The 24,012-nt window shown below is 54.8% G+C and overlaps 1 protein-coding gene across 1 annotated transcript; it reads left to right on the top strand.

Annotated features, from left to right (window-relative positions):
* Positions 1-1,164: 1,164 nt before the first annotated feature.
* On the top strand, positions 1,165-23,347 carry sart1 (spliceosome associated factor 1, recruiter of U4/U6.U5 tri-snRNP). Its single transcript, XM_052044955.1, has 17 exons — positions 1,165-1,358; positions 2,190-2,295; positions 3,368-3,445; positions 5,340-5,439; positions 6,813-6,952; positions 8,895-9,101; positions 9,199-9,317; positions 9,861-9,994; positions 12,060-12,181; positions 12,699-12,869; positions 14,675-14,785; positions 16,016-16,103; positions 17,742-17,832; positions 18,687-18,822; positions 20,616-20,705; positions 21,567-21,688; positions 23,167-23,347. The coding sequence occupies exons 1-17, from the start codon at positions 1,165-1,167 to the stop codon at positions 23,183-23,185; spliced, it is 2,028 nt and encodes a 675-aa protein (XP_051900915.1). The 3' UTR covers positions 23,186-23,347.
* Positions 23,348-24,012: the final 665 nt, after the last annotated feature.

Raw genomic sequence — 24,012 nt, 5'->3', positions numbered from 1 at the left:
CCCCTGACATCCCCCTTATACCTTCCTCCAATCACCTTAAAATTATGTCTCGTGTTAGCCATTGTTGCCCTGGGAAAAAATCTCTGACTGTCCACTCGATCTGTGCCTCTTATCATCTTGTACACCTCTATCAAGTCACCTCTCATCCTCCTTCTTACCAAAGAGAAAAGCCCCAGCTCACTCAACCTATCCTCATAAGACATGCTCCCCAATCCAGGCAGCACCCTCTCTAAAGCTTCCACATCCTTCCTATAATGAGGCGACCAGAACTGAACACAATACTCCAAGTGTGGTCTAACCAGAGTTCTACAGAGCTGCACCATCACCTTGCGGCTCTTGAACTCAATACCCCGACTAATGAAGGCCGACACACCATCCACCTTCTTAACAACCCTATCGACCTAACAATGTTCTCCCTGTGACAGCGAGTTTCCCTCGGATGGCGTATTTTTCCACGCATCCCAATGACTTGGGTTAATTGGCCACTGCAAATGATCCCCCAGTGTGTGGGTAACGGGTAGAACCTGGGGGGAGTTGATGGGAATGTGGGGAGAATAAAATGGGATCAGTGTAAGTGGGTGGTTGAGGGTCGGCAGGGACTCGGTGGGCCGAAGGGCCTGTTTCCGTGTTGTGTGCCTCTGTGAGACTGATTCTATAGGACGGGAGAGGTGGCCCTGATGCCACCAGCTGCCTCTCAGCTCCAGTGATCCGAGTTCAGTCCTAACCTCCTGTCTTTGGGGAGTTTGCACGTTCTCCCCCGTGGGGTTTCTCCAGGCGTGTGGCTTTCTGCTGGGAGCAACCTGGAGCACCCCAAGGGAAACCCATGTTTTCTCTCTCGCTCTCTCCCCCTCTCTCTCTCTCTCTCTCTCTCTCACACACACACCCTGCCAGAGGTGGGCATCGAACTGGGGTCCTTGGAGCTGGGAGGCAGCGACTCTACCTGCTGCGCCACCAACATCCCGAAGATACACTGGCTATTGTAGATTGAAATGGAATCAAAAGGAAATGGTTTGTGAGAGAGGGCTGTAAGGGAATACAGAAAAGGTCGTGGGTTTGCTGGTCTAGGATTGGTGAGCTGAAGGGCTTCCTCCTGTGTGTGTGTTGAGGTGCTTTGTCGCTGGTGTGGCTTTGGGGCTGCCCAGGTGGTGAGGGTGCTGCATCAACATGGCTTCTCCTTCCTGCGGTGCTGCCGCTCCTAACCAACCAGTCGTTTCCTCCCGCCCCACAGCTGAGACCGGGACCAAGGAGGACCCCGTCGTGGTGCCGGCCATCAATCCCATCATCTCGAAGGAGCAGGAGGACATTCGGGTGAAGCTCGCTGCCCTGAAGGAGAAACGGCTCCTGAACCAGAAGCTGGGGTAGGCAGGGCCCGAGGGATGGGCGGGGCCCGAGGGGTGGGGCTGCGCTGCGCAGACTGGGGGCTCTGTTCCTGCAAACTTCTGAGGGTGGGCTTGAGTACAGGCAGCGGGCAGAGATGGTCCCTGTGGTGACGGGTGATGGTGAGCACATGTTCAATCTGTGCAGTAGCTGCAAGGGTAGTTAACGCACTGTTACTCCATCCAGAGAGCACATTAACATGGGGTATGGTACCGGTGGGGACGGGTCTGTCGCTGTATAACACCGGGGTGCGGTACCAGTGGGGACGGGTCTGTCGCTGTATAACACCAGGGTACGGTACCGGTGGGGACGGGTCTGTCGCTGTATAACACCAGGGTACGGTACCAGTGGGGACGGGTCTGTCGCTGTATAACACCGGGGTACGGTACCAGTGGGGACGGGTCTGTCGCTGTATAACACCGGGGTACGGTACCAGTGGGGACGGGTCTGTCGCTGTATAACACCAGGGTACGGTACCGGTGGGGACGGGTCTGTCGCTGTATAACACTGGGGTACGGTACTGGGTCTGTTGCTGTACATTAGAGTCCGGTCCCCTGGAGTAGGAGCTGACACTGACCTGGGGGAAGGGAAACAAAGGACTGCAGATGCTGGAATCTGAAGGGTCCTGACACGAAACATTGACTGCCTGCTGTTCTCCACGGATGCTGCCTGGGGAGGGACTGAAGTCAGAGCAGGCAGTTTTGATTTCCCCCAGCCCCAGTGTACGTGTGCCCTTCGAACCAAGGCTTGGGTTCGGCACTGCCATCGGTGTGGTGATGTGTGACTCTCTCCCCCTCTCTCCACGTGCGCAGGAAAGTGAAGACTCTGGGTGACGATGATGCCTGGCTGGACGACGCTGTGGCCTGGGTGGAGAAGAGCAGAAAGCTGCAGAAGGAGAAGGAGATGGCTGAGAAGCGGGTGAGTGTCGGCTGCGGGCAGTGGCCACGGGCACGCCCGGCGCGAGTGTGACGACCGTCTCTCCCCACTGCCTCAGCCTATCGGCTGCTGAGACCCTCGTCGTGTTATGGTCACCTCAGTTCACCCTGCTCTTTGACCAACACTGGCTCCTGGTTAAACCCCACCTCGACATTTAAAATTCAAGACCCGAAACGTCGACTGTCCATTCCCCTGGATGGGTGCTGCCTGACCCGCTGAGTCCCTCCAGCTCCTTTGTGTGTTGCTGCAGATTTCCAGCATCTGCGGTTTCTGTGTCTCAATTAAAAATGCTCATTCTGGTTTCGGATCTCATCACCCTCTGTAACCTCCAGCTCCTGGCACCCTCCAAGATCTCTGCTCCTCCACCTCCCTTATTCCTATCCCTCCATGGGCAGCCATGCCTTGCACTGCCTGGTTCCAAAATCAGCAGTTTCTCCCCCCTTCCATCTCTCATCTCCTTTTAGGAATATTTTTAAAACCCCTTTGATTGCCCACCCTAATGTCTAATAATATAAAGTATCTTTATTAGTCACGTGTACATCGAAACACACAGTGAAATGCATCTTTTGCGTAGAGTGTTCTGGGGGCAGCCCGCAAGTGTCGCCACGCTTCCGGCGCCAACATAGCATGCCCACAACTTCCTAACCCGTACGTGTTTGGAATGTGGGAGGAAACCGGAGCACCCGGAGGAAACCCACGCAGACATGGGAAGAACGTACAAACTCCTTACAGACAGTGGCTGGAATTGAACCTGGGTCGCTGGCTCTGTAATAGTGTTATGCTAACCGCTACATTACCGTGCCTGCCCCTATGCATTCCACAGTTTGATAATCTGTTTGTGAAGGACCCTGGGATGTCTTCCCATGTCAGTCCCACACTACATTATCACTGCAAACGAGACAGAGGTCAGGGAGAGAGCTGGTTCCCTCCTGCAGTGTAGGAGCCCAACCACAGAAGGGAAGTTCAATTACTTGCAGAGTCTTTTGTACAGAACTGAAGTGTTTTGATAGACTTCAGTCTGAGCCCCGACTGATTCCCCGCAATGTGATTCCAGGCTAGACTTCTCGAGGAAATGGACGAGGAGTTTGGTGTCAGCAACCTGATCGAAGAGGAACTCCGGACCAAGAAACAGGTGAGGGTCTTGCTGTTTGGGGAGCAGCTGGTCGCTGTTTTGGGACCTCCCAGTGTTGAGGGATGTAGATCTTGATCCCATCACAAGACTTGCATTGTAAATGGATATCGGTCTCAGAAGGCACAGCATGGGTAATGCAGAGATTATGGAAGGATCTTTTCCATGCTGCCACTATTGTGGAGTGCATGAAGGGGCAGTTCAGGGGGAGTTTCGTTGTGTGCCTAACCCTGGGAGTGTGTGATGGGACGGCGTAGAGGGAGTTTCACTCTGTCTGACACTAGAGGGAGCTTCACTCTGTGCCTGACCCTGGGACTGTGTGATGGGACAGTGTAGAGGGAGCTTCACCCTGTGTCTAACCTGTGCCCTGTGAGTCTTTAGTGACATATGGACTGGTTTTTAAATATTTGCCTATCGGAACTTGCCAGGAAATTCCTCAACGCCTGAAGCCAATGTCTGCAGCTTCAGAGCCCTGAGGTGCGCACAAGCAGATGCAGCCTGTCGTGTTTCTGGTTTCTTTGCTCAGATGAACACCTCGGAGCCTGCATCTGACCCACTAAACCTACTGTTGTCCTGGAGGTTAGAAACCACGCGAGGTGGTTTTCTAAAGAGAAACAGTTTTTGCTGCTAATGGCAGTACTGTCCTTGAGGTGGGCAGGGTCTGACACAATCGCCTACTTGGAGTACAAGGATCACTGTGTCGGGCAAGAGTTTGGAGTCAGAAATGGTTCCAGACCAGGTAGGCACGATAGGTGGAAAAACTCAGCAAGTCAGGCAGCAGCTGTGGGGAGAGGACCAGGGTTGACATAGCAGGTCAAAGATTCATTGTCACAACTGGGAGAGTAGAGTTGCCAAGTTTTAAATACGGAGAGGGTGGGGGAAGAATGGAGAGGAAAGGGGAACATCTCTGATGAGGTGAGGACAGGGTTGTCATGGGGTTAAGTTGTAGACGAGGCCGTCCGGTGGGTGAGTCAGAGAGAGGGACCATTAACAAAAAGGCCATGGAGTGAGAGCGGTCAGCGAGTGAGGACGCAAACAGAGAGACATACAAGTTGCAAAATGCAGAGCTGCAGGGATCATTTATTCATCGTCAGAGTCTGACAGTGGGTCAGACTATACTGATGAAGAGAGAAACACAGAGCCAAAGTCACAGATGGAAGAGCTACAGCAAAACGGACACAGACAGAGAAATCGGTAAATGGTTAATTATTGTCACATGTACCGAGAGACAGAGAAAAACTTTGTTTTGCGTGCCGTCCACACAGATCATTTCATCACATCAGTGCGTCAAGGGGAAAGTGATAACAGAATGCAGAATGAAGTGTTCCAGCTACAGAGTAAGTGCAGTGCAGGCAGACAATAAGGTGCAAGGCCACGACGAGGTAGATTGTGAGGTCAAGAGTCCATCCTTATCGTACCAGGGCACCGTTCAGTAGTCTTCTAGAAGTGGGATAGAAGCTGTCCTTGAGCCTGGTGACCTGTTACCTGCAGCTAACAGCAGGTTACCTGAAGGTGTAGAATTTGATACCGAGTCCAGAGAGCAGCAACACACAGAGACACGTGACAAGATGTCTTTCTCAAGCTTGCATCGGGCTTTTTGATAATGCTGAACATAAACCCAGTCTCTCCTCTTGGCTGAATGCTCCATCCCTGACAACGTCCTGATGTATCTCCCCTACACCCTCTCCAGTACAGTCACATTCTTCCTGTAATGTGGCAGCTCTGTGTTCAGATTCCATTCGGATCTACGCACTCCTGGATTAACCGGTGAGTTGATGCTAGGAGGAGAGCTGGTTCACAGTGTATACTCAGTACACTCTTACAGGTGTGTAGTAGTGCTTAGAGTACCCTAACAACAACTGCTTTTATTCCCACCTCTCTCTCCTCCCTGCCCAAGACTGCCTACACGTCCCAGGACCTGAAGGGACTGACTGTCCAGCACGATATTAAAGCTTTCAAGGAAGGAGAGGCAGTCGTGCTGACCTTGAAGGACAGAGGTAAGGGAAATTCAGATGTAAAGACGGAGTCAGGGGTGTTAGGAACCATTCCCACCCCCCCCCCCCCCAGAGAGGTTTGGAAATGTACGCTCTCCAGAAAGAGAAAATCTCAAAGCAAATGAATGAATTTTGTTGGGGTCGTGTTGTGGGCTACAAAGCTAACATGGGTGACTGGAGTCGATTTTGTTTCTCGAATACAACTACGATGTGGACCTTGCTGGCAAAGCCAGCATTTATTGGCCATCCCTAATTGCCCCTGGAGAAGGGGTGGGTGGGGGGGGGGGGATGTTGGTGATCCACGAACTGCTGCAGTCCTTCTGGTGCAGGGGCTCCCATGGTGCTGTTGGGGAGGGAGTTCCAGGATTTAGACCCAGTGACGGTGAAGGAACAGCGATATGTTTCCGAGTCAGGACGGTGCGTGATGCGGAGGGGAACCTGCAGGTGGTGGTGCTCCCTTGGACCCGCTGCCCTGCGTCCTTCTGGTGCTGGGGGTGGCAGGTTTGGGAGGTGCTATCGGGTTAGCCAGGATGATAACTGCGGTGCATTTTGTGCACCCACTGTGTACTGAAGGCAGGGAGTGAATATTTAGGGTGGTGTTGGGGTGCCAATCAATCTTGATCTGCTTAGATGACGGAATTTGCTTGATGGGCAGACTGGTCTCCTGTAGTGTTGTACAGCACGGCAACAGGCCCTTCCGCCCAACGGGGGGTGGGGGGGGGGGTGGATGTGGGGGGTGGGAGAGATTTTCCTGTGGGGACCGGGGGGAGATTTTCCTGTTGGGCCGCATGATGTTCAGAAGAATGTACAGCAATGAGCAAGATGTAAATCTCACCAAATGTTGCTCAAGATCAACCTGCAAAGCAAAAAGGGCATATCCCAAACTACCGGTGAAGCAACATTCATCCACTATTTCAGCCCCAGCACAGTTATAAGTCTGCAGTAAAAGCAGAAAATCGTTGGAAACACTCAGCGAGTCAGGCAGCATCTGTGGAGAGAGGCAGAGTTAACGTTCCAGGTGAAAGAAGTTTCAGCACAAAGCCTGGTAAGCCAAGCCTTTAACCCAAAACATTAGCTCTGTTTCTCTCTCCGCAGATGCTGTCTGACTTGCCGAGCGTTTCCACCATTTTTTTGGTTTGATTGCAGCTTTCCAGCATTTGCAGTGTTGTTTTTGCTGTTCAGTTTGTGTTACGGTGGGTCAGAAGAGATTTTAGCCAGCTAACGAAATATTTGGGCGGTTGGGCGGAGGAGTGGAGCTGAGGGAAACGTGTGTCTCTCTCGGAAGAACAAGTGATGGAATAAGGATGGTAATTTTGTTCAATCTACCTCTATTTGCCGGCATCCATCTTTTGGCTCCCCCCCTCTCTCCCCCCAAGGGGTTCTGGACGAGGAGGATGATGTCCTGGTTAACGTCAACATCTTGGACAAGGAGAGAGCTGAGAAGAACGCGGAGATGAAGAAGAAACCCAACTACAAGCCCTATGAGGAGGAGGAGAGTGTTGACGACATGGTGGTGGTAAGGCCAGTGTGTGCTTCCGGAAGTCCGCCTCTGGACTGCTTACAGCAGAGTGGCAGGGTGGGTGAGGGGAATGGATTACAATTACTGCCCAGTGACCCCTGGGGTAGAGAGAGAGAGGGGGGGGGGGGAATCAGTCGGGGTTCCTGCTCCCCATCACTGCCCAGTGACCCCTGGGTTAGAGAGAGAGGGGGAGAGTCAGCCTGGGTTCCTCTTTGCAAATGCATCTGGTGCACTTCACTGCCCAATATGCACAGAACCTCTTCAACCACTGGCATTAACGTACGAAGGTGCCTGACTGGGGAGCTGGATCTGTGCACCGGGGAGATAGGAACGTGGGTAGGTATGGAGGGACAGAAGGAGCCTTGTGTGCAGCAGAAACATCTGTGCAGATCAGAGGGGCCAAATGGCCAGTCTTTTTGCTGTAACATTCAATGCGGTTGCACAATGAGTGGCTTCAGTCTGTGTGTATCTACCCTCCCCCTTCAATGTAGCCCAGCCCTCCTTCTGCTATAAAACACCACATTCTTCCCTACCTTGTGTACAAAGGAGTTCCTTCAAAATTTCCAGGGGGATTTATTAATAACTATCTGATATTTCCGATCACTAGCTCTGGTCTCAGTAGTTGGAGGCGTTGGCACGGTGAGACAGAGTTCCTTTTCTTCAGTTTAACCCCGTTCTCCCGTGTGCTCTGCATATAGATGTGACTGAAGCTGGGGTGATTGTAGTTTGAATAAAGGAAGTTAAGGGGAGATTTAGTAGTGAGATTCCAAATGTATGAAGGGTTTTAATGGGCATAACTGAACATAGTACAGCACACGAACAGGCCCTTCAGCCCACAATGTCTGTGCTGACCAAGCCAATATCAACTAATCCCATATGTCTGTGTGTGGTCTATATCCCTCTATTTCCTGCCTGTTCATGCGCCTCTTAAACATAATTATTGTATCTGGTTCCACTTCTTCCCCGGCAGCGCATTCCAGGCGCCCACCTCTCTGTGTTTTAGAACCATACAGCACAAAACAGGCCCTTCGGCCCACCATTTTCAAAAAGAAATCTTGGTGTGTAAATCTCCTTTAGCTTCCCCCCCCCCCCAGTATTTGATGTTTCTACCCTGGGCAAAAGACTCTATTTGACCCCCATCTGCCATTTCTCTGCCCACATTTCCAACTCTGCCAAAGAAAATCTATTTGTACTTCCATTAGGTCTCCCCTCGGCCTCTGCCGCTCCAGAGAAAACATTCCAAGTTTGGCCAACCTCCCCTTTATAGCTCATACTCTCTAATCCAGGCAGCATCCTGGTGAACCTCCTCTGCATCCTCCCCAAAGCTTCCACACCCTTCCTGTAATGCGGGGACCAGAACTGCACACAGTACTTCAAATGCGGCCTCACCAAAGTTTACAACATGACTTGCCTGCTTTCATACTCAAGACGCCAACCTATGAAGCCGAGGATGTCATACACCTTTACCACCCTAACTACTTCTGTTGCCACTTTCAGGAGCTATGGACCTGTACCCCAAGGTCCCTCTGTATATCGATGCTCCTCAGGGTCCTACCATTTACTGCATCCTTTCCTCTTTTATTTGACCTCCCACAAGTGCAACACCTCACACTTGTCCGGATCAAGCTCCATCTGCCGTTTCTCTGCCCACATTTCCAACTCAGCCAGAGGAAAACTATTTCCAGTAGCCTGCTGAACCGGATTTAAGATATGTTGCTAAAAAGCACAGGAGATGAGGTTTATTTTTACAAAGCAAATTGTGAGGGAGTTTTCAAAAAGGAAAAAGATTCAAAGTTTTTGCAGGGACGTGAAAGAACAAAGGAGATGATCAAATTGGGAGCCCTCTGTCAAAGTGCCGGCCCAAGCTCGATGGGCAGATTGGCCTCCTAGGCAGCGTCGCCCTGCTTGCCCGCCTATGCTCACTCTCCCAATGTTTCAGTTCAAAGCCAAGTCGATCCTCTCCCAGTACGACGAGGAGATCGAGGGGGAGAAGAAGAAGTCGTTCCGGCTGGAGGCGGGCGGATCGGCGGACGGATCGTGGGAGCGGGAGCTGCAGCAGATCCGGCAGACGCTCCAGGAGCAGGCTCAGACCCTGGAGCTGCCGCAGCTGAAGCTGGCGTCCGAGTTCTACACCGAGGAAGAAATGGTAGGGGCCGGCTCAGTGGACACGGGAAGGGGAGGGCAGGGCGGGGTGCTCCATCCACCGTGGCCGCACTGACCTGTAACTCCTTCCCCTTTTTAAGGTCACGTTCAAGAAAACAAAGAGGAAAGTAAAGAAAATTCGTAAAAAGAAAACCAGCGTGAAAGCTGACGACCTTCTAGCTCATGGACACGAGAGTGCCGTCACCGACTATGGCTCGAGGTGACTGATTTGATTGGCTTCCGCAGTGGCGCAGCGGGTAGAGCCGCTGCCTCACGGCACCGGAGACCTGGGTTCGATCCCGACCTCCGGCGCTGTCTGTGTGTGGAGTTTGCACGTTCTCCTTGTGCGACGTGCGGGGTCGGTGGGTTAATTGCCCCCTAGAGTGTGGGCGAGGGGTATAATCTGGGGGCCGGGGGGGTGGGGAATGTTGATGAGAATGGAGGGAGAATGAACTGGGATTAATGTAAATGGGAGGTTAATGGTCAGCATGGACTCGATGGGCCAAATGGCCTGTTTCCGTGCTGTACATATGACTATGAGGCAGTTCAGCCCATCAACTCTATCCTGTTCCTCTACTAATTGTTTGCTGTGGACCAGTTGCCCACCACCACTTGACCCCAACCCTCACTTGGATGCCACCCCGGCTTCCGTTTCCAACCTCAAGCCCCAATTAACCCCCAACCCCGCTCCCCCCCATCCCGTCCACGCCTCCCCTCCCCACCGCCTGGGCCACGCGTTTACTCTGGGTCATTCCCTCGACAGATCCCGCGGGCGGGGCTGGAAGTTCGACTCAAAAGCGGACGAAGAGGGGAACGCGGAAGAGGCCGAGCCCCCAGCGCCCGAGCCCCAGTCTGTGTCGGACGACATGCGTGTGGAAAACATGGAGATCAGCGACGGTGCGTGTCTTTGGGGGGGTGGGGTGGGGGAGGAGGTTACTGGCTGGGGAGGCTGACGAGAAGGCCGTGTGGTTTACTGCAGACGTTCTTGTCTGTACTCCTGCACCACCGCGTACCAATGACCCTCCACCAACCTAAACCCATCCAAAGCTTTGCCGCTTGTTACCCAACCTTAATCCGGTCCAGATGAAATGTCGACTGTCCGTTTCCCTCCACGGATGCTGCCTGAGTTCCTCCAGCAGTTTACTTTCTGAGTTCTGTTCGTAGAACAGGAAGAGGCCCTTTGGCCCACCATATCTGTGCTTACCATGATTCCAATTTAAACTGTACATCTGCCTGCATGAGGTCTATATCCCTCCATTCCCTGCCTGTTCATGCGTCTGTCTAAAACCCTCTTAAACATCACTTTCCCCTGCCAGTGTGTTCCAGCCACCCACCACTCTCTGTATTCCTCTTTAAAAAAACTTGCCTCGTAAATCTCCCTAAACGTTCCCCACTCCAGTATTTGACATTTCCACCCTGGATAAAAGGCTCTTTGACTACCTACCTTATCTATGCCTCATCATTTTATAAACTCGGTCAGGTCTCCCCACAGCCTCCGACGCTCCAGGGAAAACGACCACGTTTGTCCAACCTCTCCCTATAGCAAACGACTGAGGCTGATTCGGGATGGGCTGACTCTCTCGCAACATGGAAGCAGGTTTCTGGGTGTGGAGGGTGGGCCCGGGTCGTTGAGCTGCTTTGTGACGCCATATCACGAGAAGATAGCAGGAGTAGGCCACTCGGCAACAGCCGATCTATGCTGGTCTCAACTCCACTTCCGTGTCACTTCCCCGTAGAACATCGAACAGGACAGCACAATACAGGCCCTTCGGCCCACAATGTTGTGCCGACCTTTAAACCTCGCCTAAGACTATCTAACTCCTTCCTACCACATATCTCTCTATTTTAAATTCCTCCATATGCCTATCTAGCAATCTCTTGAATTTGACCAATGTACCTGCCTCCACCACCGCCCCAGGCAGCGCATTCCACGCCCCAACTACTCTCTGGGTAAAAGACCTTCCTCTGATATCTCCCTTGAACTTCCCAGCCATTACTTTAAAGCCGTGCTCTCCTGTATTGAGCATTGGTGCCCTGGGAAAGAGGCACTGGCTGTCCACTCTATCTATTCCTCTTAATATTTTGTACACCTCTATCATGTCTCCTCTCATCCTCCTCTCCAAAGCCCTAGCTCCCTTAGTCCCTCCTCATAATCCATACTCTCTAAACCAGGCAACATCCTGGTAAGTCTCCTCTGCACCCTTTCCAACGCTTCCACATCCTTCCTATAATGAGGCGACCAGAACTGGACACAGTACTCCAAGTGTGGTCTAACCAGAGTTTTGTAGAGCTGCGTCATCACCCTTGATTTCCCCGATCTTTCAGATATTCATGTATTTCCACCATAAATATCTAGCCTCCACCACCCTCCAGGGCAGAGAATTCCCAAGAAATCCCCAAAAGAAGAACTTTCTCTGCACCTCCGGCAGTGCAGCCGTCCCTCTGCGCCACTACTATGGCATCAGCCTGGGTTATGGGCTCGTCTCTGGACTGGCGCCAATTGGGCAGCACAGTGGCGCAGCGGGTAGAGCTGCTGCCTCTGGGCTCCAGAGACCCGGGTTCGATCCCGACCTCCGGCACTGTGTGTGTTTGGGGGTGGGGGGTGTGTGTGACCGCGTGGGTTTCCCCTGGATGCTCCGGTTCCCTCCCACATCCCAACGATGCGCGGGGTCTGTGGGGTTAATCGACCGCTGTAAATTGTCTCCCCTCCAGTGTGTGGGTGAGGGGGTAGAATCTGGGGGACAGTCGATGGGACTGTGGGATCAGTGTAAAGGGTCGGCACAGACTGGGTGGGCCGAGGGGCCTGTTTCCGTGCAGTGTGACCCTGGTGAGAGTGGCCATGGGTGAAGGAAGGGTGCGGAGGCAGAGCGTGTTACCCCTGGGGGTGGTGGGCTATTGGGGGGGGGGGATATCGCCAAGGCTCGGCTGCCACGGTGACCGTCCGCGCTGCCTCTCCCCTCAGACGAAGCCCAGGCTCCCGACTCCCCGGTCGCCATCGAGGAAGACGAGGCGGAGGCGGAGCTGCAGAAACAGCTGGAGAAGCAGCGGCGCCTGCGGCAGCTCCACCGGCAGGCGGCCGACAAGGTGAGCGCCGGGGCGGGGGCGGCTTAAACCCACCCCCACAAAACACAGAGAACTGCTCTGAGCCGCTGGTGGCTGGCTGGTCCTGTTCCCACTCCTGTGGCTCAATTGCCTCCTCCCTCTTGCCACAGTTCACTCTGGGAGGGGGGCTTTAATTCTGGGAGTTTATTGGGGAGAGGGGGGCTTTAACTCTGGGGAGGGGGGTTTTAACTCTGGGAGTTTATGGGGGGCGCCTTTAACTCTGGGAGTCGGGGAGGGGGGTATGGTTCACTCTGGGAGTTGGGGAGGGGGTGCGGTTCACTCCGGGAGGGTTGGGGGCGGGGGTGGGGTGTTGCGGTTCACTCTGGGAGTCGGGGAGGGGGGAGGGGTGCGGTTCACTCTGGGATGGGGAGTCGGCAGTTTCGGTCTCGGACTGGGACGCGGTTACCCCCGGGACCAGGAGGGCCACTCGCTTCACCCACAGCCTGGTGCCACTCTGTAACCGAAGGTCGGCGTTGCCCCCCTCTCCCCCCCTTTGCAGGCGGTGGACATCGTGAAGAAAGTGAGCGCGGACCGGGAGGACGAGGACGAGGATGACCTGGAGAAGAAGGGCGTGATCGTCTTCAACGCCACGTCCGAGTTCTGCCGGACTCTCGGGGAGATCCCCACCTACGGCCTGGCCGGCAACCGGGAGGAGCAGGAGGAGCTGCTCGTGAGTGTTGGGACTGTCCGTGTCCGCCCCTCCCACTGATAGCCGGCTCCGCACTGTTCCCCGCTGCCGTCCGAAGCCCGGTGATTGTCCCTTCATGTTCCCGTCTGCGTTGTGTCCAGGCTTGGCCTGACAGCTTCATCCTCGAGCTGGTTGTGGACACAGCCCAGTCCATCGCGCAGACAACCCCCCCCCCCACTCACTCTGTCTTTACGTTAATAATCAAGGACCCCTCCCACCCCGGACATCCCCTCTTCTCCCCTCTCCTGTCGGGCAGTAGATACAAAAATCTGACAGCATGTACCACCAGGCTCAAGGACAGCTTCTATCCCACTGTTATCAAACTCTTGAATGGTAAAAGATGGACTCTTGATCTCCCAATCTACCTCGTTGTGGCCCTTGCACCTTATTGTCTGCCTGCGCTGCACCTTCTCTGTAACTGTCGCACTTCATTCTGTCTTCTCCTTATTACCTTGACGTACTTCTGTATGGAATGATCTGTCTGGATGGCGTGCAAACAAAAGCTTTTCACTGCATCTCGGTACATCTGACATTAATAAACCAACAGTCTAGGTCCCTTCCTTCATGTACCGGAGTCCCTGGAGGCAGAGGCGCTCACTGTGTCCTGCAGGGAGTGCCAGGTTTTGGGCACTTCCACAAGGAATGAACAAAAGGCTGATATATTTCCAAGGTGGGCACGTGCCTCGTCTGTCGGATGCAAACAAGCAGCTGATATTCAACAAGATGGATGGAACAGGTTGAGAGGGAAATGGGGCAAATACAGGTGTGGGACCAGATTGGATGGGCACCTTAGCTGGCGTGGACCAGTTGGGCCGGAGGGCCTGTTTCTGTGCTGCGTAACTCTGTGACAACGCTGCGGTTTTGAGCTGTCGGCATCATTGTGGTACAGCTGGTAGGGCCGCTGCCTCCCAGCTCCAGTGACCCCCGGTTCGATCCTGACCTCCGGCTGTGTGTGTGTGTGTGAGTGAATGGGCTGCTGTGAATTGCACTGAGTGTAGGTGGCTGGTGGGGTTCTATGGGCAGGTGTGAGAGAGTGGGGAAATGGCATTGGTCTGGCACGTGAAAATCTAAATCTGTAGTATATTGAGTACTCAGAAATAATTCCGTCCCTGCCTTTTCTTTCGAAAGCAATTTTATTACAAACACTACAACACTACGACAGAACTCTATAAACTACAACAATAGTCAACACAGACTAAATTAAAATATTCCCATCCTCACCTGGGATGCAGTTTATCCCCTGCGGTGTCCAACAGTCCCGGAACGCCTCCATGGTACCCGTGGACACTGCATATTCTCTCTCCACAGCCACCCGGGTACAGACATAACCCTGGAACATCTCTAGGCAGACCACCCGGGCAGCACCCCTGTGTCTGACCCCGGGAGTGTGTGATGGGACAGTGTGGAGGGAGCTTGGCCCTGTGTCTGACCCCAGGAGTGTGTGATGGGACGGTGTAGAGGGAGCTTCGCCCTGTGTCTGACCCCGGGAGTGTGTGACGGGACGGTGTAGAGGGAGCTTCACCCTGTGTCTGACCCCGGGAGTGTGTGACGGGACAGTGCGGAGGGAGCTTCACCCTGTGTCTGACCCCGGGAGTGTGTGACGGGACGGTGTAGAGGGAGCTTCACCCTGTGTCTGACCCCGGGAGTGTGTGATGGGACAGTGCGGAGGGAGCTTCACCCTGTGTCTGACGCCGGGACTGTGTGATGGGACGGTGTGGAGGGAGCAGGTGAGGTGGCGGTTCACTGCTGTCGAACTGGACTTGATGTTGTCTGTTGAACCTCTCCAGGATTTTGAGGTTGAGAACAAGGAATCGTCGGACGGGGAGATGGAGCTGGACCGGGACGAGACTGTGGGCTGGAGTACAGTGAACCTGGACGAGGAGAAGAAGCAGCCAGAGGTAAGGTGCCCCGGGACAGCGTAGGAAAGCTCGAGGGAGGTGATACACCCTCCCCACCTGTCCCCACTGCCACCCTTGTCCCTGCGAGTCGGGAGGTGCCAGTGAGCATTCAGCCCAATTCAGGCCTTACAAAGGTCTCAGAAGTGGCAGAGACGAGAGTTACCCAAGAGGCGGCGCAGTGGGTAGACCTGCTGCCTTCCGCTCCAGAGACCCGGGTTCGATCCCAACCTCCAGCGCTGTCTCTGTGTGAAGTTCGCACACGCTCCCTGTGATCCCATGGGTTTCCCCCGGGTGCTCCGGTTCCCCCCCATATCCCAACGACGTGCGGGGTCGGTGGGTTAATTGGCCGCTGTAAATTGCCCCTAGTTCATAGGTGAGGGGTAGAATCTGGGGGGAGTTGATGGGGACGTGGGGGGGAAATAGATTGCAGGGAAAATGAGAGAATGGGATTCCGCTTAGAGGCAGCATAGACTCGATGGTCTGAAGGGCCTCCTATGTTGTAAGGAACTACAGGAGTAGTGGCAGGGGTGAGGGCTGCGGTTACTGAGGAGAGATTGGAGGAGCTGCTCTGTTCCCCCTGTAGCAGGGCAGGGTGCGGGAGCTGTAATGCAGGTCCCAAATCTCGAAGGGTTACAACGGAGTGAGAACAGGAAAGGGCTTCCAATGGCAGTGGGTGGATGATCACAGCAAAAGCAGCAGAGATGGGGTGTGGAGACCTTTCTGCCAACAGCCTGTGGTCTGACTGGGCAGTGTGAGCAGGCTCGATGATTTTCTAAAGGGAACCTGGAAAGGGAGAGAACCGGGTGTGTGGCCTGATCAGAGACTGCGGTCAGGGAGGCCAGCACAAGGGCGATGGGCTGAATGTCCTGCGATAATACGACGTAACCCCCCACTGCCCGACCGCGGCAGTCTGCCCTGCCGATCGCAAACACCGGGTGAAGTTCCGCAGGTTGGAGGAAGTGCAGGTGAACCTGCTGTCTCGGTGACACGACACCTTGCTCAGCTGCAGCTGGGACGCCCCTCGGTGTCCTGTCCCCGTACGCCCCTCCTCCCTCGTGCAGAAACACTTTGCTCGTTGAGGGAGCCTCCCATACTCCGTTCTATCTGGCACCATACCTGCACGTCATCGTCTGTGAGCTGTTTCCTGGGGTTGTATTGTATTACTGACACCTCTCTTTCCCCCCCCCCCCCCACCCCCCCACTCCTCCTCCTCCTTCCCCCCTCTCTCAGTTCTCGGCCTCATCCACCACCATTCTGGACGAAGAGCCCATCGTGAACTGCGGGCTGGCAGCTGCTTTGCACCTCTGCAGAAACAAAGGTGAGGCGGGGTCCTGCGTACGGCCGGAGCGGGCATGAGCTGCCGACTGTCAGTGGGCCGCCTGCTGTGGCACTGAGCTCCGGAAATGGTCAGTGCATCCCCGGCTACGTGGAGAGGCTGCAGTCGCTCTCCGAGGCCCACTGAAGCTTAAAGGGAGGTTTAACAGAGGCGCTCAAAGGGGCAGCACGGTGGCGCAGTGTGTGGAGTCACGGCCTCGCGGCTCCAGAGACCCGGGTTTGATCCTGACCTCCGGCGCTGTGTGTGTGTGTGTGTGTGTGTGTGTGTAGTTTACACGTTCTCCCTGTGACCCCGTGGGTTTCCCCCGGGTGCTCCTGTTCCCTCCCACGTCCCAACGACGTGCGGGGGTCGGTGGGTTAATTGCCCCCCCCCCAGTGTGTGGGTGAGGGGTAGAATCTGGGAGGAGTTGATGGGAATGTGGGGAGAATGAAACGGGCCTGGTGTAAGATTACATGCACAGTGACTGATAGATTGAAAGAGGGCAGAGGAGATTTACTAGAATGTTGCCGGGTCTTCAGGAGTTGAGTTACAGGGAAAGATTGAACAGGTTAGGACTTTATTCATTGGAGCGCAGAAGAATGAGGGGAGATTATGAGGGGTATAGACAGAGTAAGTGCGAGTAGGCTCTTTCCACCTAGATTAGGAGAGAGAAGTACAAGAGGACATGGCTTTAGGGTGAAGGGGGAACTTCTTCACTCAGAGTGGTGGGAGTGTGGAACGGGCTGCCATCTGACATGATAAATGCAGGTTCACTCTTAAAGTTTAAGAATAAGTTGGATAGATACATCGATGGGAGAGGTCTGGAGGGTCATGGACTGGGTGCAGGTAATTGGGACTAGTGGAATAAAGTTTCGGCACAGACTAGAAGGGCCGAATGGCCTGTTTTCTGTGCTGTAGTGTTCTATGGTTCTAATACTATGCGCCCAGAGGGTGGCTGGAACGCACTCCCTGGTGGTGGGACTCACCACATTTTATCTAACCGAGCACTTAAACTGCCAGGCAGAGGGAGCCACAGACCGAGTGCTGGCAGGCGGGATTAGTGTAGACAGGTACTTGATGGTCAGCACGGACAGAGTGGGCCGAAGGGCCTGTTTCTGCGCTGGGTGACCCTGAAGTTCCGGTGGGTTTCAGTGGAGTAACTAAGGAGAGGCAGGAAAGTCGGTGACACTGGTGATTGGGAAGGGGACCTGCGAGGAGGAGGATGTTTGTGTGTGAACTGACAGAAGCAGATTCGAACGGGACTTTCAACCAAAGAGTTTTATAAATAACTGGAGGGGAGAAAGGGAGCAAGGGGACTGGATTTAAGTAGAAGCTTATCCAAGGAGCTGGCGCAGGTGTGATGGTCCGAATGGCCTGCTCTGAGATGCTGTGTTCTCGCTTCACTGCAGCCCTCACCTCTGCTCCCCCCCCCGGCCGATTTGAGACGAGCTTGATGCCGGAGGCTGCACTGACCGGACTGCTTCTATCCCATCCGTGTCCTTGGTGGACAAGGGAAGGATGGTCTTACTCTCTGGCACCTCCTCCAGCAGCGAGGGGAGGCGGGGAGGTTTGATCGGGGCAGGGCGGGAGCGAGTGAGCGAGGTATCCCCGGTAACGGGTCTCCCGATTCCCGTCCTTCAGGTCTGCTGGACACCACCATGCAGAAGGTGGCCCGTGTCCGGTCCTCAGTCAAGACTCTTCCATCAACTGTGTATGCCATTGAGGATAAAATGTGAGTTACTGGTACACAGGACCACAGGGTCTGGGCAGTGGGAGGGAGCTGTGAGCCCTGGGTGGGGGAGCAGATCCCGGGAACAGCAGTGCGAGGACCGTTGTATCGTTAATTCTGCCACAGACATGGGATCCCAGCAACAAATATTGCTCGTCATTAAGGCAATGGGGTCAGTTGCCTGATAATGGCCTCCGGTGCCATTGGGGAGGGAGTTCCAGGGTTTAGACCCAGCAACGGTGAAGGAACAGCGATGTGTTTCCGAGTCAGGACGGTGTGCAGTCCAAAGGGGAACCCGCGGGCGGTGACGTCCCGCTGCCCTCGGCGGGAGAGGTGGCGGGTTTGGGAGGCACTGTCAGAATAACCGCAGGGTGTTCTGCGCGCACTGTGGCCACCGTGCGCCGGTGGTGGAGGGAGAGAGTGTTTGGGTGGGGAGGGATGCCGATGGAGTGGGCTGCTTTGTCCTGGACAGTGTCCCACTCCTTTTCCTGACCTGCCCCTTGTAGATGGGGGAAAGGCCTTGGGGTGTCACTCACCGCAGGATCCCTGGCCCCTGACCTGTCCCTCGTAGCCCCAGTAATTCTGCAGCTGGTCGGGCTGAGCTTTGATCAGCACTGGCTGCTGCTGGAGGGGGCCTCGGCAAGGAAGGAGCCCATTGAATGTCGAGGAGGTGGTTCGACCCTAGTTGAAGGTAGCCAGGGGCTTAACGCAGCCCAACGTCCTGCTGAAGGTGGGATCAAGGACCCTGCCCCCCGACATGTCGCCGTTCCCCAGTTCGGGCAGATTCACCGCATAGCGACGTGGTTACAAGGTCTATCCGAGCCAGCTGTGGATGCTAACGGCGGTCGTTGATGCAGGTTGATCGATGACAAGTACAGTAGGCGGGAGGAATACCGTGGCTTCACGCAGGAGTTCAAGGAGAAAGAGGGATACCGGCCCGATGTAAAGATCGATTACGTCGACGAATCTGGGAGGAGGCTGACTCCAAAAGAGGTGAGAGGCCGGGTGGTGCGGGGCCGGACTGTCACAGCTGCTGCCTTCTGACGGGAGACCCGTCTGTCCCCACAGCTGAGTGTGAAGGAGCGCACGGCCACTGCCCAAGTAATCTGGGGCCAGTACATTGGTATCGGTTTATTATTGTCACTTGTATCGAGGTCCAGTGAAAAACTTGTCTTGCAAACCGATCGTACAGGTCAATTCATTACACAGTGCAGGTACGTTGGGTTAGTACAGAGTGCATTGAGGTAGTACAGGTAAAAACAATAACAGTACAGAGTAAAGTGTCACAGCTACAGAGAAAGTGCACTGCAATAAGGTGCAAGGTCACAACAAGGTAGATCGTGAGGTCAGAGTCCATCTCATCGTATAAGGGAACCGTTCAATAGTCTTATCACAGTGGGGTAGAAGCTGTCCTTAAGTCTGGTGGTACGTGCCCTCAGGCTCCTGTATCTTCTACTTGATGGAAGAGGGGAGAAGAGAGAACGACCCGGGTGGGTGGAGTCATTGATTATGCTGGCTGTTTCACCAAGACAACGAGAGGTAAAGACAGAGTCCAAGGAGGGGAGGCTGGTGTCCGTGATGCCCTGGGCTGTGTCCTCAACTCTCTGTGGTTTCTTGCGGTCCTGGGCAGAGCAGTTGCTGTACACAGCCGTGATCCGGTCGTTATCACTGTGCTGTGTGGGAGGTGTCTCTGCGTACTGCTGCCATGTGTCCTTTATTACAGCAGCCTGACTCCAAAGATCTTGTTTCTTTTGGCTGATTTACACTTAGATTCTGAAAGGCCATATTCTTTCCGTAACCCTGGGCCATGCAGGGTCCAGACTAGAATAAGCTCCGTGTTCGGCTGAGATCGTTACTGGTATCCTTCCCTCTCTCCGACGTTGCCACTCTGAGCCCTCTAACCGGTTACAGCTCTTAAAAAGAAAATGGCAGCAACCTGGGCATTTGGTGCCCCCGAGGAGGAGGGGGTCAGCCGCCCCCTTGAATCACTGGTCCTTCTCGACAAGGTGCTCCCGTGGTGCTGTCGAATTTGGACCCAGTGCTGGTGGAGGAATGGTGTTATATCTCCAATATATCACTATAATGGTGTGTGGCTTGGAAGTGCAGTGTTCCCCTACCCCTGCTGGCCTCGTCCTCCTTGGCGGGAGAGGTGGCGGGTCTGGGAGGTGCAGTCGGAGCAGCCTGGCCAGTAACTGCCGTGTGTTTTGTAGACAGCTCGCACTGTGCGCCAGTGGCAGAGGAAATGAATGTTCTGAGGGCAGCGGGCAGTGTCACAGCCTCTCAGCTCCAGCAACGCGGGTTCAATCCCGACCTCCGCTTTGTGTGCGCGTGTGTGTGTGCGCGCGCATGTGTGCACGCGCGTGTGTGTCTGTGCAGAGTTCGCCCATTCTCCCTGTGACCGCGTGGGTTTCCCCCGGGTGCTCAGGTTCCCTCCCTCATCCCAAAGGTGTCCTCAGGATCAATGGAGACCGTAAATAGTGGACATTAATGGGAACGGGAAGGAAAGGGGGACGACGGGTGTGTACGAGGGGGAATAAGCTGCAGGGGTACAGGAAATGGGGTGAGGGGGGAGCTAGCATAGACCAAGGGGCTGAGTGGACTGCTATAATGGTGGATGGGGTTCTGCTTTATACTGGAGGGGGTTCTCAGGAAGCAGGGGGGTGGGGGAGCTTTGAAAACCGCCTGCCAACTCTCTTCGCACCCCCCCTCCCCCCGGGGTCTGAGGCTGGGATCTGACTGGACCATTGTAAACTGACAGGATGTCGTTCTGTCCCAACAATGAACAGGCTTTCCGGCAGCTATCCCATCGCTTCCACGGAAAGGGCTCGGGGAAAATGAAGACGGAAAAGCGAATGAAGAAACTAGAAGAGGAACATGTGAGTGTCACCCCCACCCCCCACCTTCCTCCTCCCCACCCCCCTGCATTGTGGAGGGTCGTGGCCGCCACGTGACAACACTGACCCCATCTGGTCGCAAGACACACCGCTGTCAGTCAAGGTGTGGCTCCACCCCTGCCCCTCTGGGCACGCCCGACGATTGGTCACTTTAAACACCTTTGTACCCGGCACACTCGGGCGATTGGCCTGTTTGGACCATCCCCCAGCCCTCCCGCAGCATAAAGAGAGCCACATGCTTGGTTCTGCCTCTTCGTTGTCTCCGAGGGACGCCGAGGTAAACCGTGCACTGCTTAAGGGTAATTAGTTAAGGATCCCTGGGACCATAGAGCCGATGCTGGCACTGAGATTGAGGGGTGGCAGGTAGCGTATTGTTTCTTCCTCGATCGTTTGTACCCAGTTTGTGGTGGGGGTGTGTGTGTATCTCACCCTTGTTGCGATTCCCCCCCCACCTTTGCGATCACCCGTGTGTGTGTGTGTGTGTGTGTGTGTGTGTGTATTGCCCCCCATTATCTTTTCCTGTGTTTGTCTTTGTAAATAAAATCCTTCCTTGCCAGAGTCCTTTACTTCTGAGACCTTTTGAATTTGTCTCTCAATAACCGCTCGCCCCATCACGGCCACTCTTTGACCTCCAACACCGGGTCAGGTGGGGTCATTGCAGCCCAGGGAGGGGCCGTCCCACTGGAGATCGCTTCCCGTTTACCTACCCGCCCGCACGCCCTGGGGAAAAGATTGGGGGCCTCCCCGGTGTGGGGGGTGGATGGGGGAAGGGGAGCGGGCAGGGGGTGCCGTGACCAGATTTCGTGACCCCGCCCCCGCCTTGCGTTTTTCTCCCGTTACCAGCTGCTGAGGAAGATGAGCTCCAGCGACACGCCCCTCGGAACCGTGGCCCTGCTACAGGAGAAGCAGAAAGCCCAGAAGACGCCGTACATCGTCCTCAGTGGCAGCGGCAAGAGCATGAACGTGTACGTGAGCCCGGGGTGGCCCCGTCGGTGTGTGTGATCCAGCCCGCCGCTGGGCTGGTGATGGCGGGGGGTTGGGGGGCGGTGGGTAATAATACAAGTCAGACAACCGCAGGCGCTGGACTCTGAAACAAGGATACAGACACTGGAAGATCTTGGGCAGTCAGGCAGCATCCGTGGAAAGAGAAACGAGGCAAGGTTTTGGGACAGTGTCCCTATTGCGGGACTGTGGGAGAGTGGGGACGTGATAAGGAGGGTGGGCTCTCCCTGTCAGGGAGGTATCTTAAACGGGGTGAGAAAGGGACGTTCTCAAGGTAATGGGACACGACGAGAGGGCATTTTACCTGAAATTGGAGAGTCCAGAGAAGGGTCTCGACCCCAAACGTCAACCGTCCATCTCCCTCCACAGATGCTGCCCGACCCGCTGAGTTCCTCCAACGTCTGGTGTGTTGCTCCAGACTCCAACACCTGCCACCTCTTGTGTCGCTGTGGAGAATTCTGTGTGCATTCCAGAGGGTTGCAAAGAGCCCAGACAGAAAGATGTACTTGACCTTATAGGGGTGTGTAAAATCATGGGGGGGTATAGATAGGGTGAATGCACAGTGTCTTTCCCCCAGGGAAGGGGAACTAACAACGAGTGGGTGTAAGTTTAAGGTGAGAGGTGGAAGATTTAAGAGGGACCTGAGGGGCAACATCTTCACGCAGAGGGTGGCGGGTGTGTGGAACGAGCTGCCAGAGGAAGTTGAGGCAGGTACAGTAACATTTAACAGACACATGGATAGGCAGGGTTCAGAGGGACATGGGCCAAACGCAGGCAAATGGGACTCGCTTTTGGGTCACCATGGATGAGTTGGGCCGAAGGGCCTGTTTCTGTGCTGTATTACTCTGACTCTGCCTCTGGTTTACGTTGGGCCCCACTACAACGGTGGAGGCTGCGGAGGAACGGTGACAGTAGGACAGAATTAAAGCGTCAGGCCGCAAGGAGCTCGGTGTCGGCCCTGGGGACTGGGTGCAGCTGTGCAACAGAGTGATCCCCCTGCTCTGCGTTTGGTTGCTCCAGTGTAGAGGAGGCCACGGTGTGAGCACTGAATGCTGTACACTGGGAAATAGTAGCAGGAGGCCCCTCAATTTGCCCCGGACCCCATCTGCTGGGTCAGTTCCCCGCAGCCCTCGGTTCCATGATCTTTCAGGAAGTTATCTGTATGACGTTGCTGCCACAGCTCTCTGGGGGAACGAATTTCAGAGATTCAGCACCCCCCCACCCGTGAACGGGGTGGTGGTGGTGTCTGGGACCACAGCGGTGGTGTGTCAGATGAGCTACTGTGTCAGGTTTACAGCCGGGGTGAGGTGGGGAGTTACGCAGTCTGGATATGGGTGATGGAGCTGATGCAGGGCTGGCGTTTGGGCCCGTGTTTCTGGGTGAGCATGCGCTGTGTTTGCTAGATGTTGGGCCTGTGTTTATGACTTTCCTTCTCTTACAGAAACACCATCACCAAATGAATCTCGACCAAGGGCTGGCCTTGACCGAGGGAGCGAGTGAGCGAGCGAGCGAGTGTTTGGATGTGTTACGCTGGGAGTGGGGAGGATTTGTCTTTGTGTGACCTGATTTTACTGTCTCTTTCCTTTCCTGTGTACATTAATAAAACCAGCTTTTTTCCTAAACGGCTGGTGACTGTGGTGCGTGAGGATAGTCTGTGACCTGCCCCAGGACGGGTGCGTTGAGTGGTAATGTGGAACGCCGGCGTTTCCCAGATGCCGGGAGCTCAGGCAGGTCTATGGAACTTCTGTGGCTTTCCTCCCGTTGTCTCCCGGAGGAATCGGTTTGGACGCAGTATCTGGGTTGACCTATGGAGCGCGTGCGTGGTGCTTTCCGTCAACACCCAGCTCCCAAGTTCGCGGGTTAACGTCCCACTTCGTACGACTGGGCACCGAGGTCTGGGCCAACGCTGCCGTCCAGCGGTGAGGGAGAGGTGGCAGCGGAGAAGCACTGATCCCAGCTGTTGGGCCAAGGGCTTAAATGGAACATGGAACAGCCCAGCATGTCTGCACCAACCACACTGCCAATCCCACCTGTGTTAAGCACCTCCCCAACACCACTCGTATCAGCCTCCACCACTAACCTGGCAGTCCACCAGTTTTAAACTTTCCCCCTCTCGCCTTGGACCCTTGCCCTCTGATCTCCGACACCTCCACCCTGGGGAAAAAGACTCTCTCTGCCTCTCATAATTTTATAAATCTCTATCAGGTTTCCTCTCTCCCTCCAAAGAAACACTCAGCGGGTCAGGCAGCATCTGTGGGAAGTGAAACCATTATCGCCAGAACTTTGA

This window comes from Pristis pectinata, chromosome 38, assembly GCF_009764475.1.
Source record: "Pristis pectinata isolate sPriPec2 chromosome 38, sPriPec2.1.pri, whole genome shotgun sequence".
NCBI lineage: Eukaryota > Metazoa > Chordata > Chondrichthyes > Rhinopristiformes > Pristidae > Pristis > Pristis pectinata.
This window is presented reverse-complemented; position numbering and strand designations above follow the sequence as displayed.

Coding starts and splice junctions, on each gene's coding strand:
- sart1 (XM_052044955.1), top strand. CDS start 1,165: ATGGCTTCTCCTTCCTGCGGTGCTGCCGCTCCTAACCAACCAGTCGTT. Junction 2,296..3,367: donor AGGAGATGGCTGAGAAGCGG/GTGAGTGTCGGC, acceptor ATGTGATTCCAG/GCTAGACTTCTCGAGGAAAT. Junction 12,870..14,674: donor AGGAGCAGGAGGAGCTGCTC/GTGAGTGTTGGG, acceptor GAACCTCTCCAG/GATTTTGAGGTTGAGAACAA.